This window comes from Geotrypetes seraphini, chromosome 10 (assembly GCF_902459505.1).
Source record: "Geotrypetes seraphini chromosome 10, aGeoSer1.1, whole genome shotgun sequence".
Classification (NCBI taxonomy): domain Eukaryota; kingdom Metazoa; phylum Chordata; class Amphibia; order Gymnophiona; family Dermophiidae; genus Geotrypetes; species Geotrypetes seraphini.
Window position 1 is genome coordinate 99,370,526 of NC_047093.1, and position 19,159 is coordinate 99,389,684.

The 19,159-nt window shown below is 44.1% G+C and overlaps 1 protein-coding gene across 6 annotated transcripts in view; it reads right to left on the reverse strand.

Annotated features, from left to right (window-relative positions):
• RABL6 (RAB, member RAS oncogene family like 6) overlaps positions 1–19,159 on the reverse strand; it is a 257,386-nt gene that overhangs the window by 133,891 nt on the left and 104,336 nt on the right. For all 6 annotated transcript variants that reach the window (XM_033960967.1, XM_033960964.1, XM_033960962.1 and 3 more), the window contains one exon: positions 16,413–16,516. In XM_033960967.1, coding sequence (XP_033816858.1) covers positions 16,413–16,516 — 104 coding nt within the window. The remainder of the gene's footprint in view (positions 1–16,412; positions 16,517–19,159) is intronic.

Below are 19,159 nucleotides of genomic sequence, written 5' to 3' on the forward strand. Positions count from 1 at the left end.
CAAATTTAGCTTAAGAAGAAATCTGAACATGTATAAACTGCAAAACTGAATAACTTTTCGCTAAAGGAGACACAGCCTGAAGATCAGAAAGGGCACCACCCCGAGACCCCTCTAACCCCTTAACCTTACATAAAAGGACACTCATGGAATTCTTAGTGAGGCTGCTCAAAGACAGAAATGCAGCTTACCAGTTACTTGCAGGTGACCTGCAAATCAAACAGAATAGATGGGCGGGTGTGAAGCTTCCAGAGGCTATTTACAAGAAAAAAAGATTAGCAAAGGTGAGTAACCTAATCTTTCATTCTTGTACAATGATCTCTGGAAGCTTCACCATAGGGACGTATCAAAGCAGTCCCAACACCTTGGGGAGGGGGGGGAGGGCGATGCCGCCAGGACTGAAGCCCCAAAAGCCGCATCATGCGCACCTAACACAGCCAATTGGTAAAACTTGGTAAACGTATGAAGAGAGGCCCAAGTGGCCGCCCTACAAATCTCTTCAGGCGAGACTGCATGGGATTCAGCCCACAAGGAAGCCATGCCTCTGGAAGAGTGAGCCTTCACTCCAAGGGGAGGCATCTTCCCCCGCCGACACATACGCAGCGGAAATGGTAGCATGTATCCATCGAGAGATGGAAGCCTTGGAAGCAGGCCGACCCCGATGCGTGGGGCTCGCCAAAACAAACAGATGGTCTGAAAGACGAAAGTCACCCGTGGCTTCCAGGTATCTCAAAAGTAGATACCGCACATCCAGAGACCGCAAAACACTTAGACTGAACAAAGGTGGGAAGTCAAACTTCCTGGTTGATGTAGAATGCAGAAACTACTTTCGGAAGAAAAGAAGGCACTGTTCTCAAAATATCCACAGACTCCGTGATCTGGAGAAAAGGATCTCTGCACGATAGAACCTGAAGCTCTGATACTCTATGTGCAGAAGTGACCGCAACGAGGAAAACGGTCTTGATGGTATGATCTTTCAGAGAAATCCCATCCAGGGATTCATAGGGCGGACGAGCCAGTGAGTGGAGAACCAGATTCAGATTCCATATAGGATAAGACAGACTCAAGGGAGGCCTCAGCCTCCCCGCCCCCCGCAAGAAGCGAACAATGTCTGGGTGAGACGCCAGAGAACCCGAGAGACGAGGGACCCAAACACGACAGTCTCGTAATCTGGACACGGAGAGAAGAAACTGCCAGACCCTTCCTGAGGCCAGCCTGCAGGAGGTCCAGAACATGTGCCACCGACGGGGCCAAAGGGTCAACTTGAACCCCCGCACACCAAGCCTGAAAGCACCTCCAGGCTTTTGCATAGGCCGACACAGTTGATTTCCTCTTGCTTTGAATTAGCGTAGTGATGACCGCAGAAGAGTAGCCCCTAGCCTTCAAGGCCACACGTTCAAGCTCAAGGCCGTAAGACCAAAGCGGTCCGGATCTTGAAGTGCTCTCAGGCCCTGTGTGGGTAACCTCTGATGGCAAAGAAGACGCAGACCCCTCTCTGAGCTCAACCGCACCAGGTCTGCTTACCAAGGTCTTCTGGGCCAGTCCGGGGTCACTAGGATTACCAGACCCTCGTGAGATGCCACCTGGCGCAGAACGCGCCCTATCATAGGCCATGGGGAAAAGACATACAGAAGTTCCCCTTCAAGCCAAGGTTGAACCAGAGCGTCGAGCCCTTCGCTGCTGACCTCCCGTCAGCAGCTGAAGAACCTGTCCGCCTTCCGGTTCCCCAAGGATGCCATCATATCGAAGGTGGGACGACCCCACCACCGAACTATGACCTTGAACGCTAGCCTGGACAGGGACCATTCTTCCGGGTCCAGAATCTGACAAATTAGGAAGTCTGCCTGCACGTTGTCTACTCCGGCCATATGAGCCATGAACAAGGCTAACAGATGCTTCTCCGTCCAGGCAAAGAACAACTGAGCCTCCAGGCTCAGCAGGGCGCTCCTCATGTCTCCTTGACGGTTGACATAGGCCACAGCTATCGCATTGTCAGAGAACACACAGACGGATCGCTCGCAGCTTCAGTCAATTGATTGACCATCTGCTCTCCAGCGCAGTCCACCGGCCCTGGACCAGCAGAGACCTGCAAACTGCTCCCCAACCGGAGAGACTCCCGTCCGTTGTCAGGGTCACCCAGTCCAAGACTCACAGAGGGAGGCCTCTGTTCAGAGTAACTGGGTTCAACCACCACAGAATACTGCTGCGCGCCACCCGCAAACCAAGGCAACTTCACTCCTAGTGCATCCCACTGAGGATTCCACCAAATAAGAAGGGACAATTGGAGAGGATTTGGATGAGCTCTTGCCCACAGAATCACATCTATGGCCGCTACCATGAGACCCAAAACCTGCAGATACTGTCAGGCTGTCGGGGTTGAAACCACTAACATGTACCGAATGACATTCCAAAGCTTGAGCTTCCTGGGTTCCAGCAGGAACACCCTGTCCTGCTTGTGTGGAACCAATATCCCAGGTATTCCAAGTCCTGCGTTGGCTCAAGATGACTCTTCTTGAGATTGATCACCCAGCCGAGACTTTCCAGTAATTGCATCACCTGGAGAACCATTTTGTGGCATTCTTCCAGCGAGGGAGCTCTGATCAGCCAATCATCTAGGTACGGATGAACTAGCAACCCCAGGGAACACAGATGGCCAGCTACCATCACCATGACTTTGGTGAAGGATCTGGGCGCCGACACCAGCCCGAAGGGCAGCGCCGTGAACTGGAAGTGCCTCCCTAGAATGTGAAATCTCAGGAACCTCCTGTGGTCCAGAAAAATCAGGATGTGGAGATACGCTTCCGTGAGATCCAAGGAAGACAAAAACTCCCCTGGCACCACCGCTGCCACAACGGAATGCACCATTTCCATCTGGAAACGCAGAACCCACAGGAAGGCGTTCACTGCCTTCTGCTCCAGAATAGGCCTGCAATTTTCGGAGACTTTTTTGGCACGATGAAGTATACCGAGTATCTCCCAGAGCCCAAGTCTCCACTTGGGATGGGCTCTAAGACCGCCAGATCCAGCAACCTGTACACCATAGCTTGCACCTTGCTGACACTATCCAGGTTTCCCACCGACGAAGACAGGAAGAAGTCTGGCAGAAGATATAAAAACTGCAGTCGAAGGCCCCCCATGATTACCTTGAGGACCCACTGGTCCAAAGTTATCTTCTGCCATTTCGGAAAGAAGGCCGAAAGCCACCCCCCGATCTGGGGGGGAACCGCCAGAGACCTGGCATCATAATTTTCTCTTGGGAGGGGCAGAAGAACGGGATTTGAAAGACTGATGGCATGCTGCACCTCCAAAATAAGGTCTTGAGGTAGCTCTGTAACGCTATCCCGTCACCGGGGGCCCGGTGTACTGTGAAGTGTACCGGTAAGGAAGAAAATTTGGCCGTCCCGTACCCCTGGCTGGGCGAGGATTAGAGCCAGGGAGCATTTTAGGCTTACAATCCTGAACACTGGCCATAAGGTCATCCAGACCTTGGCCAAACAAGAGAGAACCTTTAAACGGTAACCTGCTCAGCGTAGCCTTAGATGAGGAATCACCTGACCACTGGCAAATCCAGAGCATTTGCCAGGCGGACACAAAATAAGCTCCCAGCTTAGCAAAAACGTCTGCCAAATAATTCACTCCGGATACCAGGAAGTCGAGGTCCCAAAGGACAACCAGCGGAATCAAAAAGACGCTTGACAACAAAATCCACTCTCCTGTCCTGAACATCTTTCAGGACAATCCCTCCATCCAAGGGTAAAGAGGTACGCATAGTGACTTGAGCCACCTTTGGAGAGACTAAGCACTTGGTGAACTCCAATGCCATGGGATACAACTTTGCCACGGCCCTAGCACACTTCAGGGGATCCTCCGGGGACTCCCAGACCTCCAAAAGGATTTCCACCAAATCCACATTGTCCGGAAATGCAGCGGATAGCGGGGGCTTAGAGCTCATGACTGAAATTCTGCCTGAACTGCTTGGTCTGAATCAAGTTTCAGTTCTGCAGCGACTCTGAAATAAGGTCGGGCAGGCGGCTAGACTTGAAAAGCCTGCGCACTGTCTGGTCATCCCCCAGGTCCCAGAACCCACTGTTCTGGGTATCCCCAAGATCCGCTAAGTTTGTCATGTCCGTGGAGTCCGCCGAGGAAACATGAGACAGCAAAGGTACCGAAACAGAAGCAATGGCGGGCACCGGTTTTCTGGTGCCCCAGCAAAGGAACAAATTGACATGCTGGACTGTAAAGATGAAACAGACTGCTGCACTGGAGTTTGAGTGGGGAGCCCTTTTTCTCATAAAAGCCTGATGCTTTTAAGATGCTTTTAATATTTAATTAAACAGTTCTTAAACCAGCGATTTTATTTTATTGTATTATGCTCTGTGGTTATTTATTTCCCTATTGTTTTTTTCCTTTGTTTTGCTTTTCTTTATTAATTGTATTTCAAACCCTTATCTTACCTTATGTAATGAGTATAGTGTATAATGTATTAGTTATCTACCCAATGTTATTATTTAAAGTCTGTAATGTTTTGTCTCCATTTGACTATATTTTAATATGTTCATCGCTTAGAATTTGATTAAGCGATTAATCAAGAAAAATAATAAACTTGAAACTACATCATATCCACAAATTCCAGCAGCAAGAGCCGCTCTGTGGGATTCAGATCTGGAATGCTTAGGTTTGAGATTTTTCTCCGGAACTGAACTTGCGTTTTGCAGAAGTGCCCTCCGCGCCCAATTTAGGCGTCCCGGGTGTGAGAGTCTGCTCCACCCCTTGCTGCTAATGTCAGACACTGTGCAAGTTTAAAGTACAGCTCGGGAACACTTTTTTCATCTTCCTGCTTGAGACTGCCAGGTGTGTGTTGCGGGTGTGAGAGTCTGTGCCACCCCCTGCTGCTAACGTCAGACACTGTGCAAGTTTAAAGCACAGTGTGGGAATACTTTTTCATCTTCCTGCTCAAGACTGCCAGCTGTGTGTGTCCCGGGTGTGAGAGGCTGCTTCACCATCCTTCAGCTGATTCCATACTTGCTGACACTTCGTTTTACATCAGTGTGAGAGCTGCTCCGCCCTGTTCTACTTTTTGGTACCTTTTTATCCTGTTTTTATCTGCAGTGTTGTTTTACTGTGACTGAACTGGTTAGTTCAGTTTTTATTATTTTCTTTGATAACTTTATTAGTTATTAGTTTATAGATTGGCCTTTGTGACTCTTGTTAATCTACACCATGAAGCCACCTTTCTGGCTCCTTTTTTTTTTTTATTTCTTCTATTCTTCAATACCATGCATTGTGCGAAATCGTTTTCTCCCAATGTATCTGGTTTGAACAGTAACAGTGAGATCTGTCCTGGTCTTAGAATCCCGTGCATACTAGAAATTGCCCTTTTAAAAAATCTCCTCGGGATGTTAACTATGCATCTTTAAAGCCTGTATTAATCACCAACTTGCCCAGTCCTGCTACTGACTCTCTGACTCCAGTACTGATATTTTATTGCAATGCCAGATCAGCATGCAACAAGATTCGAATTTTAAATGACCTGCTAGGGGATTTTGATCCTGGTTTCTTGTGCATTACTGAATCTTGGATTGCAAAATCAGCTCTGCTCTCATAGTTACCAAGGTCTTTTTCTCTTCTAGAAATTGCCAGAAAGGAGGAGGCTTGGCACTTCACTATAAATCATTTTTTGTTGTACAGCTTCTTAAAAAAGGCAGTGATCCATCATTAGAATATATGCTAGCTACTGTTAATGATGAACTTTCACGCCACCCATTAGGTATTTTGTTATTGTATCGTCATCCAATTTCTTCGAATAAATCTTCTGAACTTGTTTTCAAGATTATAACAAGGGCTTTTTTTTTTAATTCCAAAGATTATTGATCATCGATTATATTAATCTCCATCTAGATGATAATACTAGTAAGGATATGATTGAATTCAGCAGCTTTCTTAATTCGTTGTGTTTCCCTTCTCTCAAGACCTCTCCAACCCATGAAAAAGGGCACTCTCTTGATATCATTAATTTCCTTGATCTTACAGATCACAAAACTTTAGTTGAGGATGTTTGTTGGGAACAAGTTCCATGGTCTGATCACTTTCTGGGTGTTTTTTGTCTCCCTGTTTTCATGTCTCATCTTGGTGATCAATCTTGTGCTTTAAAATCTTCATTTATACTATATATTATGTTATATTATCTTATTGTTATATTTAGGAAAACTGAAAATCTTGAATGATATATATGTTACCTGTACAGATATTAGTGTAATGTATGTAATACCTACTATTTGTTCATTTGTATGACACTGTTTTAGATTAAAAATCAATAAAGATTTAAAAAAAAAAAAAAAAAAAAAAGAAAGAAAGAAAAAGAAAATCACAAGTGAGCAATTCAGGACCCAATTTCTTAATCAGTTTGTGTCCCGTTTCACGCTTGATGCTCCTCCAGAAGTTAACTGGCATAATTGGATAAATCTCTCCGAGACAACTTACAGTGCTCTTGCTCCTCTATCTACTAAGACTGTTTCTTACTCCCTCCCGTAAGGTTCCCTGGTACCTTCCTTATTATAGAGAATTGAAGCAGAAATGCCGGGTATTAGAGCATAAGTGGAAAAAATCTATATCTTCTGCTGATAAACAGTCATGAAGGGATAGTATCAGGTTCTATAATGCAGTACTAAAAAAGCTAGGAAAAATTTTTATAGCGACAAAATTATTAGATCCAACAACCAAAGTAGTACTCTATTTAACATCTGGCGCTCTCTAACTTCTAATCAAGTTTCAAGTTTCAAGTTTATTAGGATTTTATATACCGCCTATCAAGGTTATCTAAGCGGTTTTTACAATCAGGTACTCAAGCATTTTCCCTCTCTGTCCCGGTGGGCTCACAATCTATCTAATGTACCTGGGGCTATGGAGGATTAAGTGACTTGCCCAGGGTCACAAGGAGCAGCGCGGGGTTTGAACCCACAACCCCAGGGTGCTGAGGCTGTAGATCCAACCACTGGATGATTTGTCAATTCACTCTTATCCCCTAGCAGCGGATGACTTACCAAAATTTTTTAATGAAAAGGTTGCTGCTATAAGAGACTCTTTTCCTTCATCAGTCTCTTATAATTCCCTGGTGTCTAGTGACACTAATTCTATTGCAACTCCAACAGATAGAATCTGGACAGCTTTCGAGTATGTATCTGAGGCCCAGATTTCAAAATTGTGTCACAAATTAAGATCTTGCAAATGTGTCTTAGATCTGTTTCCTTCATACTTATATGAGAAAATTCCTACCCAGGCTATCTCATCTCTTACCAAACTTATAAATTCGGCTTTATGCTCAGGTCTATTCTCTGTAGAGATGGGTCATATTGATTTGACCCCATTACTGAAAAAAAGCAGGCCTAGACCCATCCTCTCCATCTAGTTACCGACCTTTAGCGAATATTCCTCTACTGACCAAAATGTTACAGTCTATTATATCAGCTCAGCTTTCATCATATTTGGAGAGATTCTCCATTCTTTTACCTTGCCAATTTGGATTTAGACCTAATTTCAGTACCGAATCTTTACTAGTCTCACTAATTTCAAAGGTCCAGCAACTTCATTCGTGTAACAAATTTGCAATTTTGCTTCAATTTGATCTATCTGCAGCCTTTGATGTCATTCACCATGATAGTTTGATTTACAACTTTCTGAGTTAGGTATTGATTCTATAACCCTAGACTGGTTCTCGAAATTCTTACCATCTCGCACATACAGTGTTAATATTAATATCACTTCTTGGAAGCCGTTATGCGGAGTTCCGCAAAGATTACCTTTCTCTCCTATTGTCTTCAACATTTACATGACCACTCTAAAGTTTTTCCATCTTTCTCCCTTTGAAACACTGTATATGTATTCAGATGACATCTTACATGACCACTCTGAAGCTTTTCCATCTTTCTCCCTTTGAAACACTGTATATGTATGCAGATGACATCTTTGTTCTCCTTGAAACAGATTCAAACCTCACTAACCTCGCTGGGAATATAATAGAATGTATAACGAAACTTCAGTCGTGGGCCTTACTGTACAAATAAAGTTGAATGAGTCTAAAACAAAATTATTCTGGCTAGGCCCAAAAATAGATCAGCTACCTTTGTCTATTCTATTGCCTTTAGGATCTTCACTACCGATTGAATTCTCAAGAAAAGTTCTGGGTGTCATTATAAATTCAACACTTTCTTTCAATGACCATCTTAATTTTCTGCTGAAAAAAATGTTTTTTTTAGTCTCCATATGTTGAGGAAAGTGAGATCCTGCTTCCATCAACAACATTTTTCTGTTCTTGTACAATCAATGACTCTTTCGAGGATGGATTATTGTAACGCGGTCTTCTTAAGCCTGACTAAGAAAAGTCTTCAAAAACTTCAGTTGATCCAGAATACTGCGGCTAGGCTGATTTTTGCAAAAAGTAAATTCAATCATGCTTCTCCGCTTTTGCTAAAACTTCATTGGCTCCCAATTATTTCTAAAGTCTATTTCAAATGTGCCCGCTTTACATTTAAGATCTTGCATGGCATTTTTCCTTCCTTACTTCCTCTATTTTGGAATTCTACAAGATCTGAGATTACCAGACATACTCAAAAACTTTCATTATCTTTTCCTACGCTGAAAGACATCATTTAACTTGAAAATTAGGGAAGTTTCTTCTTTTCAAAATTACTGAGCTCTAGAATAATTTTCCTGTCCAGTTGCGTGATCTCTAATTATTCCGAAAACATCTGAAAACTTGGCTTTTTTTAAAATTGTGATCTTTACTTCCCTCTATATTATCTTTATCCCTATTGTATTCTTTTTAATTTTCTGTAAACCGTGCTGAGCTCTATCTTTATAGAGAAGATGCATTATATAAAGCCTAAGGTTTGGTTTAGTTGGGCCTCTCCAGAAGAGGGTAGTGTGGAATTCACGCACAGTTCACACCTCTCGCAAGCCAAAGCGCACATGATACACGCCTGCAAATCCGCTGCATTTACGGGATGAATCCATGTCATCCTGTCCTGAGGAGGCCATATGTGAAGTCTGGAGCAAAAACGAAGCTTTTAAGTCCAAAAAAACACACTTTTAAAAACTTTAATGAAAATCCAAGATGGCCGCCGCGGGTGTCGATTTTGCTTTAAAATAGCCTCAGAAAAACAGTGATTTTACAATTTTACAGTTGGGGACCAGGGCATGCAGAGAAACCATCCAAAACCCCAATTTCAGAACCCCCCAGAATCGCCAAACTCGAGGCACACAGGCACCTCAGAGACATGTGCTGCAATGCATTTCAATGGCAGCCAGCAACACACTGTGTAAGCAAGGGAGATCAGTACCTCAGGAGCTGATAAAACTGGATTTTCAGGTCTTCTGACTGTTTCACCTCCCCCGTTACCTCAGATCATGCCCACCAGGAACCCTCAGGGGATTTAGGGAAGATAAACGGTCCGGTTCCGATCCTGGTGTACCTCCACGGAACCGCAGCAGCCTGTGCTCTACCCCTTAGTGGACGAACCGGGGTGAGATGGCTCTCGATCTGGAGACACGATCTGATCTGCAGGCTGTCTGGAGGGCTTAATGCAGGTTATGCTAACAGGGCACCACCAGAAGCAGACAATCTTTAACTAAAAGTCTGCGATCTCCTGACGAAGGATCACTCTCCCAGAGTGAATCTGCAGCACTTGGACAATAATCACGGCACAGAACAAAATAAAAGACTAGAAATTGAGAAAAAAGTTCATGAGCAGAAAAAACTAGAAGTCATCAACAAGGCTGCAGAAACAAGCTGGGCTTAGAGGGGAGTGTACAGGGAGGTGACCTCGGAGAGGGTTTGGATTTATTTGTAAGTTCTGCAGCAAAGGCTAGAATAGATGCAAGACCCTATGGTAAAGCTTCCAGAGATTATTGTACAAGAAAGTATATTGATTATCTCCTGGAGCCCAAGTCTGACTTTGGAATGGACACTATGGCTTCTATAGCCAGCAATCTCTGGACTGTCACTCTGACCTTTGCCACTTTGTCTGGTTTTTCCGCAGGGGAGTCCAGGAAAAGATCCAGAATGGGATGCAGAACCCAAGTTTGTACCCCTTCCAGAGAATGTCTAGCACCCAGTGATCCATGGTGATCTTCGACCATTCCTCTAAAAATGCCAAAAGCCTCCCTCCAATGTGTGAAGGGTTGGCAGCTGGCCTGGTATCTAGAGTGAGGCGCAGTGGTTAAAGCTACAGCCTCAACATCCTGAAGTGGTAGGTTCAAACCCATACTTCTACTGTAACCCTGGGCAAGTCACGTAATCCCCCCATTGCCCCAGGTACATTACATAAATTGTGAACCCACTGGAAAAGAAAGGAAAAAATGCTAGAGTACCTGAATGAATTCAAGTAAACCATTCTGAGCTCCCCTGGGAGAACAGTATAGGAAACTGAATAAATAAATACCGGCTTCCTTGAGGTGGAGGTAGAGCGAGCTCCCGATGATAATGGACACCTAGACCCTCCAAACGTTTGCCTAGCATTCTGAAATGGTATCTTGCCTGAGGAAGCCCCACAATATTGATATCACCTGGAAGCACAAAAGGTACCATGCCTCGATCCCTTAGAGGACCAGGAGTTGCTGCTAGGTAAAAATTTTGGTTTGCGGTCCTATACACTAGCCATAATGTCGTTTAGGTCCTTACCAAAAGGTAACTTATTTAGAGTCACCTTGGAAGAACAATCACCTGACCAATGTATCCACAGTATTCTGCAAAGACAAAGTAAGCTGACAGCTTGCTCACAACTCTGAAAAGATCATACAGGGAAGCCAGACCATGTAATCCACTCCAGTAATCAAAAATAGCATATCTCTGTCCACAAGCATCCAAATCATGTTGCAACTTAAGAGTTGCAGGCTCTAGCGACCAAGGAAGCCGCCATGGCCATTTTCAAACCAGAGGCAGCGGAGACGAAAGCCGTTTGAACTTAAATCCATTCTGAGGTCTTGGGTGTCCTTCAACACCATGCTGTTCTCGCTGGGAAGAGATATGCGTTTGGTAACCTGTGCCAACAAAGAATCCACCTTTGGGGAAACAAAAAATTGGTTAAATGTAGCAGCCATTGGATAAAGCTTATTCATAGCCCATGCCTATGCTCACAGGGACCCTTCAGGTGCTTCCCAGTGATCCATACGCATCCTCTTAATATCTGGATGCTCTAGAAAACTGTGGATTAGAGCTACTCGAAAGCCAGCACTGCTCTTCAGAGGCTTGGGAAGTCTAACTCCTGGAGGGATTCCTAAATCAACCCTATTAGCGCTGATGGCCTGACAACCTGCACACAGTGGGGTCCTCCCCACTAAAGTATCCCCCAGATCAGGGTCCTGAAGCTCTATGGCTGCAATCATCACCTACTGTAGAAGCTTCAGTCAGGGAAAGCAAGGACATAAACATGGAATCTGGACCATCCGAGTTGTCTGCAGGCAGAGTATCCCCAGTCAGTGTATGGCATTATTGCTGGGAACTTACACATTCATTCTTTTTTTTTTTTTTGGGGGGGGGAAGAGAAACGCCTGGCGCAAGCTGGGCCGCAATATCAGATGGATTCATGGAGTCCTGGTTAATCAGATAGACCTGAATCATCATCGTAATAAATTCAGGAGGGAATCCCTGCCCCAGAGGGCCCTGATTTGTACTTTTGTGAGATTTTGTCACTGAATCATGGCTGCACTTCACTGGGAACACACTTTAGCAGCCCCCTGGTTCAAATTATGACTTTTTGGACAGTCCATGGATGGACTGGGACCCAGAACCCACCAAGGGGGAGGGGCAAGGTAGTGGCTCATGGACCCTCCCAAGTGCCATGCAGCACATGGAATACAGATGCTCCTCCAATTTCCATCCACCATAAATGGCAAGAATCTGAAGCATTTTTCCTTGAGGAGTCCAACCCACCTAGTTTTGAACATAAATAAGGAAGAAAATCTTTTAAATTGAAATCGTGAAATTCAAGATTGCTGCCATGGCAGCAATTTTTGCTCTAAAATAGCCTGGGAAAGTCTCCTCCCCCAAATGATAAATGGCAATTTTAGGATTTTTCAGGTCAGGAAACCTAGGACTAACCCTGAAACCTCTCCAAAATGCGATTTTGGAGACCCCCCCAAAAATCATTCTTTCAGGCTGTCAGCCTGTTACTTACTATACCTCAACAAGCCTGGAAATTGGACTGCTTGCATCTTCTGACTGCCTCTTGTGCCTGAAGTCCCAGCTGTAGACCTCGACATCCTTTTCTGCCCGCGTGCACAAAAGGGGACAGTCTGCTATAAGTACTGTATTTTAATTGTATCCCACATTTTTCATCTTTTTTTTAATCTTAATCCCCATGGGGGTGGCCTAAGGGATCTGGCCAATTGGAATCTTAGACCACTCCCAGTGCATCCCAAGATATACCAGGAAGGGGCATGCCCACTATTCCTTCGAAGGCAGGCCAGCCAGCTAGATGGCTGGCCAATGAAAAGATTAGAGGGGGGTTCAGGGGGGTCTGGCTGGGGGTGGAGATGACCTTTCAGGGGGATGTGAGCAGGAAGGACTGGGCATCCCTCTTGCAGGGGAACATTGGGGTGGGTTCGGGGGAGCCGGGTAGGAGGGACTGGGAAATTCTCCTGCCACGATTGTTCAGGGAGGTAGGGGGGTGTTCCGGCAGGAAAAATTAGGCATCCCCCGCGATCGGTATGGGGGGGGGTTCTGACAAGAGAGATTTGGCATCTCTCCTGCTGGGGAACATTGGGGTGGGTTTAGGGGTGTCGACAGGAGGGACTGGGCAATGCTCTTGCTGTGATCTTGCCGGGGGAGGTTCCACGGCAGGAGGGACTGAGCATCCTTCCTGCCGCAATCATTTGTGGGGGTTCCAGCAGGAAGGATTGGGGATCCCTCCTGCCAGCGATGTATTGGTGGGGGGGAGGTGGCCATGGTTGCAGCCGCTAAACTTATCATGGCAGGGAGATCCCTTGCCGCAATAAGCTCAGCGGTCACTCTGCTTACAATGTAGGCCAGTATTTTGCTACCCTACATTGTACACGTCTCCCGCTGGCCTAGGGAGACACGTATGGCTGCCTAAGGTTAAGGCTACGAATTTAGGCGGGCTTGCACACCTCCCTAGGCTCCCGGAGGCACCTCCAATGTAGGCGGACTGTCTTGGGAGGGTTTTTTTTATTTTTAGAAAACGTGTGTCCCGATAGGCTGGTTAGGCAGCAGTTGGCCGCCTACAATTGGGACACCGTTTATAGAATCCGGGCCCAAATATATAGTTCAAGTTTATTTATCTATATCATTCAAATGAACAAAACCCCCCCAAAAAAACTGTTCACCAAAAAAGGAACCATTTTCTTCTCCCTCCATAATCACAATCTTCTCTACAGAGTCTGGCTTCCCCATCTGATTAAGTTGCAGAGTTTCTACTTGAGTAGTGCTAGCATTATTCATGGTGTTTGTGCAGTGCTATTAAATGTTAATCACCATCTCATAAACAGCAAGAATACTGTGACAGATATATGAGCTAGATGTTGCCACCAGTTGGTATATCTCTCTAACCTGTTTCACATGAACTAGGTAAAGCACCATTAAACATACTTTTATAACAGACCATATAAACTAGTACCTCCAGAATATTACATGAACTGTAATAATAGAAGACATTTTAAACTGACCTATCACATTTGATAGATCTCACTTACTATTCACTATATATTAAAAAAACAAACAAACCAACAAACCACCACCATCACCACATAGAAGACCCAAGTGCAGTTCTACTATACTAGTATACTTGAACCCAAACTTCAAAATTAAGACAAAGATAAAATTTTTTAGTGAGAGCAAACACATGGAACATCTTTCACAATAGTATGGACTTTCTATCTGTACAGCTATGCATAATAGTGCTGCCCGATTCAGGGGAAAAAAATTTGATTCGATTCAGCCTATTGAATTGGTTTTTCGATTCGATTTTTCTGCTCAATTGGGTGTTCTTTTCAAACATCCTGGTGGGTTTATTTTATAGCCTCTTCACCCCCTTTGCCTTCTCCTAACCACACTGGTGCTATGGTGTAAACAAAATAAACAAACAAAAAAGACTTTTCCTCTCTCTGTTAAATCCTAGCTCATGTTTGCGGTCTAACATCAGCTCTGGCAGGATACACGTTTCAAATCTGACATATTGTAATAACAAAACAGAAAATAAAATTAGTTTTTTCTACCTTTTGTTGTCTGGTCATTATTCAAATCTTGTTGGCCCCAGGCTCTGGTTGTCTTCTGATAACTTGTTAACCAGGGTCTCCTTCTTTCTCTGTGCTAACCATCCATCTGCCATCTCTGTCCTTCCCTTCCGTTTCCCTTCCCTCACCAGGAGGTCTGGCATCTTTCCTTTTTTTTGTCTCCCTCCACAGATCCACCTTTCCTTAACTACCCTTTAATCCCAGCATTTCTCCCTCCTTCCCCACCATCCCTTGTATCCAACTTCTCTCCCTTTCTGTTCCTTCCCTCCCTAAATCCCATTGTCCATCATCTCTCTCCCTCTCCTCTATTTTTAGACCCATTATTTCTTCCCCCCCAAGTCTTTTTGAACCCCTCCTTCCCTCCCTTCCTCCATGTACTTCTGCACCAGGGCCCCCCCTCCCCTGAAGGTCTGTCCCTCCCCTGAAGACCTGCACCCCACCCCTGAAGGCCTGCCTATCCCCCCTGAAGGCCTGTGCCACCATTCCTGAAGGCCTGTCCCCCTCCTTGAAGGCCTGCCTGCTTGTCCCCCCTGAAGGCCTGTCCCCCCCCCCTCCCAGAAGGCCTGCGTGTTCCCCCTGGCCTCCCACTGGTGTCTGGCTTCCCCCCTGGCCTACCTGCACCGTTTACCTTATAAGAGCAGCCTGCAGAGAAGATTGCGGTGCTAGCGATCTTTGCAAACTGCTTCGGAGCTGTTTCCTCTGCCGCAGTCCTCCTCTGACATCACAGGGAGGATTGCGGCGGAGAAAACAGCTCTGAAGCAGTTTGCAAAGATCGCTAGCACCGTGATCTTCTCTGCAGGTTGCTCCTCCCGCCCCTCTTCTGACATCAGAGGGAGGATTGCGGCGCAGAAAACAGCTCTGAAGCAGTTTGCAAAGATCGCTAGCACCGTGATCTTCTCTGCAGGTTGCTCCTATAAGGTAAACGATGCGGGGAGGCCGGGGGGAAGCGGGACACCAGGGGGGAAGCCGGACACCAGCACTTCCTGACTGACCCTCCCCCCTCACCCTCTAAAGCAGGTGTGGCAGCGGTCGGCCAGCAAGAGCAGCGCTGCCACTCCTGCTTTAGGGGGGCGAGGGTCAGCCAAATCAGGAAACCAATTTTTTTTTTAATCGATTCACCCGAAGTGAATCGGTGAACCGATTCGAATCGTGAATCGGGCAGCACTAATGCATAATCATCTGTGGCACTGACATTGCAACATGAAGCAAAGCAAAGCAACTTTTTAAGGACCCTTCTTTAACTGCATAACATCCTAAGTGTACACATTGTTAATCAGCTAGTATCATCTCACAATTCTTAAAAGAATCCTAACTAAGCATTAGTCATTTCAAAGACCCGCAATGAAACTCCCATGGGGTTTTTTTCTAATTAGTAAACACATTACAATCTCTTTCAGCCAATTAGCTCAAAATAAGATGTGGTAAAATCTATTTATTTAAGAAAGAGTAAAGCCATGTATGATGTATTTGCTAAAAAAAAAAAAAAAGTCAATAAAAAATGAAGATAAGCAAAAAAAAAATAGAAGCTAGTCTAGCAAATTTTCATTCTCAAGGACTGCCTTTAATATGAGAGATACCTCTGGGAAAATTGACTAAAGTAATGGGTCTAAAATTTTGACAATGGCCAATTTTTCAAGTCATGAATCCAAAAGTAATCTACAAAAGTAACATATTTGAGCTTAACTTTTTATGTTTTCACATAAAAAGACAGATTTAGACTTTACAATACAAATTTGTTTCCTCTAACAGAAATTATTAAAACTTTTATTTTTGTTTATTTCTGGTGATTTGAGTCACCTTTTCTCCAGAGATGGTCGCATATACTACAGAAAATACACAATTAACCTGAAATTCTCCTTCATCAGCTCTATTAATAAATGTAGCAGTTAATTCATTTTCATACTTTGTTCCATCTCTGCCTTAATTAAATCTTTTATTAGTTATTCGTAAAGAAAATTCCACTGGGAGAGGAATGAGTTGTGAAAACAAGGGAAGTTGTTTTGATAGTCTAAATTGGGCAATTATTCTCATCCTTAAAGGGCGTACTAAGATTTTGCCATTTTGTGCCTAAGGGAAAGTGGCTTAGCACATCAGACCTCAAGAGATGAAACCCAGGCACTAGTACAGCAGGCCAGCAATAACAGATTAAGACTGACGAATTAATGACGTACAGTTCGTAGTTTTGGTCCTCAGTCTCTTGCTGCACAGAGAGCTCCTCCAGTGTTGCGTCAATATCCAGCTGATTTGTCTCCAGCTGCCGTAGCAACGTTTCCCGCTGCAGGAATGAGAAACAAACAGGGATGTCTGAGTGGGAAGAATCAATGTAACAGATCTCAGCACTGCAAGATTCTGTAACAGAGCAAGTGGCACCTCTCTTCTCTAAAGCTTAATGAATTATACAACAGCAAGGTCCTTATCTCTCCAAGGTTACATAAGCGAAAAGCTCAGGTATAACAACCAAGCGTTAAATTCATTGATAGAGCTTTCAACCATTTTCTTCACAAGTTGTCATTATACAGAGCTCCACAGTATTTATCCAGATTAAATACATTATCCCTTCAAAACAAATCATCAACTTTATCTTATGCATGTTCACAGGGAATTACACAATGTTTTTCTCCTACCTGGAACTTGCTATTTTTTTTTTGGTTTATTGTTTGGGGGGGTGTCTACAGACACTGCAAAATGTTTTAAACAAAAACATCAACAGGACACAAAAGTGTTTGAAAACCATGACAAAGGCCCTTTCCCAGGGACTATATAACATCAGTTGCATAGTGTTGTATGGTAGTATTGAATGATGATCGGATTATGCACCAATAGCCATTACTGAAATCCCAGGGTGAAGGAAGGACCCATCTCAAATCTGATCAGATCTCAGTCCCATACCAATAGCACTATACAAACATATTGCTCATCTGCCAAGAATGACAGAGAATCTAAGAGGAAGGTTGGCAATTGGAATAAACCCTTAACTAAACTTTCATCTATCTACTGTCATCTACTATGGTGCTTCCTGTGGAGGCACATTTTAGATGTGACACTGAGACATTCAATCAGGACATGTCGAGTGCCAGTAATGCTTTAGAATAGAATCTGTCAATGCATAGCCTGTTATGGAATACATCTAAGGAGGATAAATTAGGTCTTACCTGCTAATTTTCTTTCCCTGGGTTCCTCTAGACTAGTCTAGATGCTTGGGATATGCTCCTTTCCCAGTAGGTGAGGACTGAAAAGTAATGAGCTAAGTTGTCATCAGTTCAGAACACTGTGCAGCCCGCGATTAGTCAGTATTTTTCATAACAAAGCAAAAGAAATATCACAAAATCATTCTCAAAAACTAAGAAAACTCTTCAACAAATAACACACGACTCTTAGAATTAACGAATGACTGTATTTATCCATAACTTATTAATAAAACAGAAACTGAGCAAGAGTCTACTAGATTCTTATAACATAAAGGGAAGAACAGAGTATATATACACACAACAAGAGAGGGTTCTAGACTGGTTTGGAAAGACTGAAGAAAAGAAAATTAGCAGGTAAGTCCTAATTTATCCTTCCTTAGTGTCTAATCAGATCAGTCCAGACACTTAGGATATACAAAAGCAGTAATTAAGTAGGGTGGCATGATGACAGCCCAGCTACCAAAATTCTGACTCCCCAAGTTGCATATTCCATAGCCTAAACATCAAAATGGTATTGTTTTGTAGAAAAATGCTTAAGTTTTTACTTTGCAAATCTCCACATGTGGAATCAGAGAATGCTCTGCCCAAGATGAAGACTGACTTCTAGCAAAAAACCTACAGCCTTTCAAAATGTATGCAGGCATAAGTCACCTTTATGAAGTCCCTCAAAGAGAACAAATAAATGGTCAGACTTTCTGATCTCTTGAGTGTGATCGAAGTATATATCTGAAGCACATGATCTATATCACACTTGTCCAACCTTTTTATCAGGGGACATATTTTATATTTTCTACCATTCAAATCGTCATATTTTGATCCATGTTTAGTCAAATAGTGGCAAAATACAACAATGCATTGTCCCTATGGCCTTCAACCAGTCCCTCTCTTTCTCATGTACCCCTATCTCCACCCAGTCTCTCTCTCATGTACCCCCCCAATCTTCACCCATTCCCCTCACATGCCTTCAGCTGCAGAAGAAAGAGTGGGATTTCCGCTTCCCCCACCGCGACATAGTTCTCTGCAGGACTGAGCTGCATGGTGCCAGAAGTCTGGGTTGGTCTTGCAGTTTCAAGTCTCATGAGACTTGAAATCGTATTACCAATCCAAACATCCAGAGCTGCCAAGCTTCTGAGAGCCAGAAAAAAAGCACTTGGTGGGCTGGATTCTGATCCGCAGGCCATAGGCTGGATAAGTCTGATCTAGATCTAAACAATGAAGATGTCTTGAGTCTTTGATATGTTTAGTGTTCCCAAAAACAGGTAAGGGGTTGAAGTTCCAAAATCCTATGCAATGAACAACTACACAACAGATATACTGTCTTAAGAGAAACAACCCTGAAAGTAGCAGAGTCTAGAGGTTCAAAGGAAGCCTGAACTAAGGCAGAAAGTTTCAAACTCAAATCCCAAGGAGGAACAATCACCCCACAAGGAGGATTAATAAGCTTAACTTCTCTAAGGAAGAAATATCAAGATTAAAACACAAAGGTGGCCCCCTCACAAGACTTTTAGGATGGCCAACTGCACCTTCAAGGCTACAAGGACTAAATCCTTCTCTAACCCATCCTGCAAAACAGTCCAAAATCTACAGAACTGAAGGGAAAGAATCTTTCTACTGTGACATTAATCCTCCAAGACCCACCAAACTCTGGCGTATGCCAAAGTAGATGACCTCCTAGGGTGTAACAATGCATCACAACTCTTTGAGAATACTCTCTTCTTATTAATCATGCT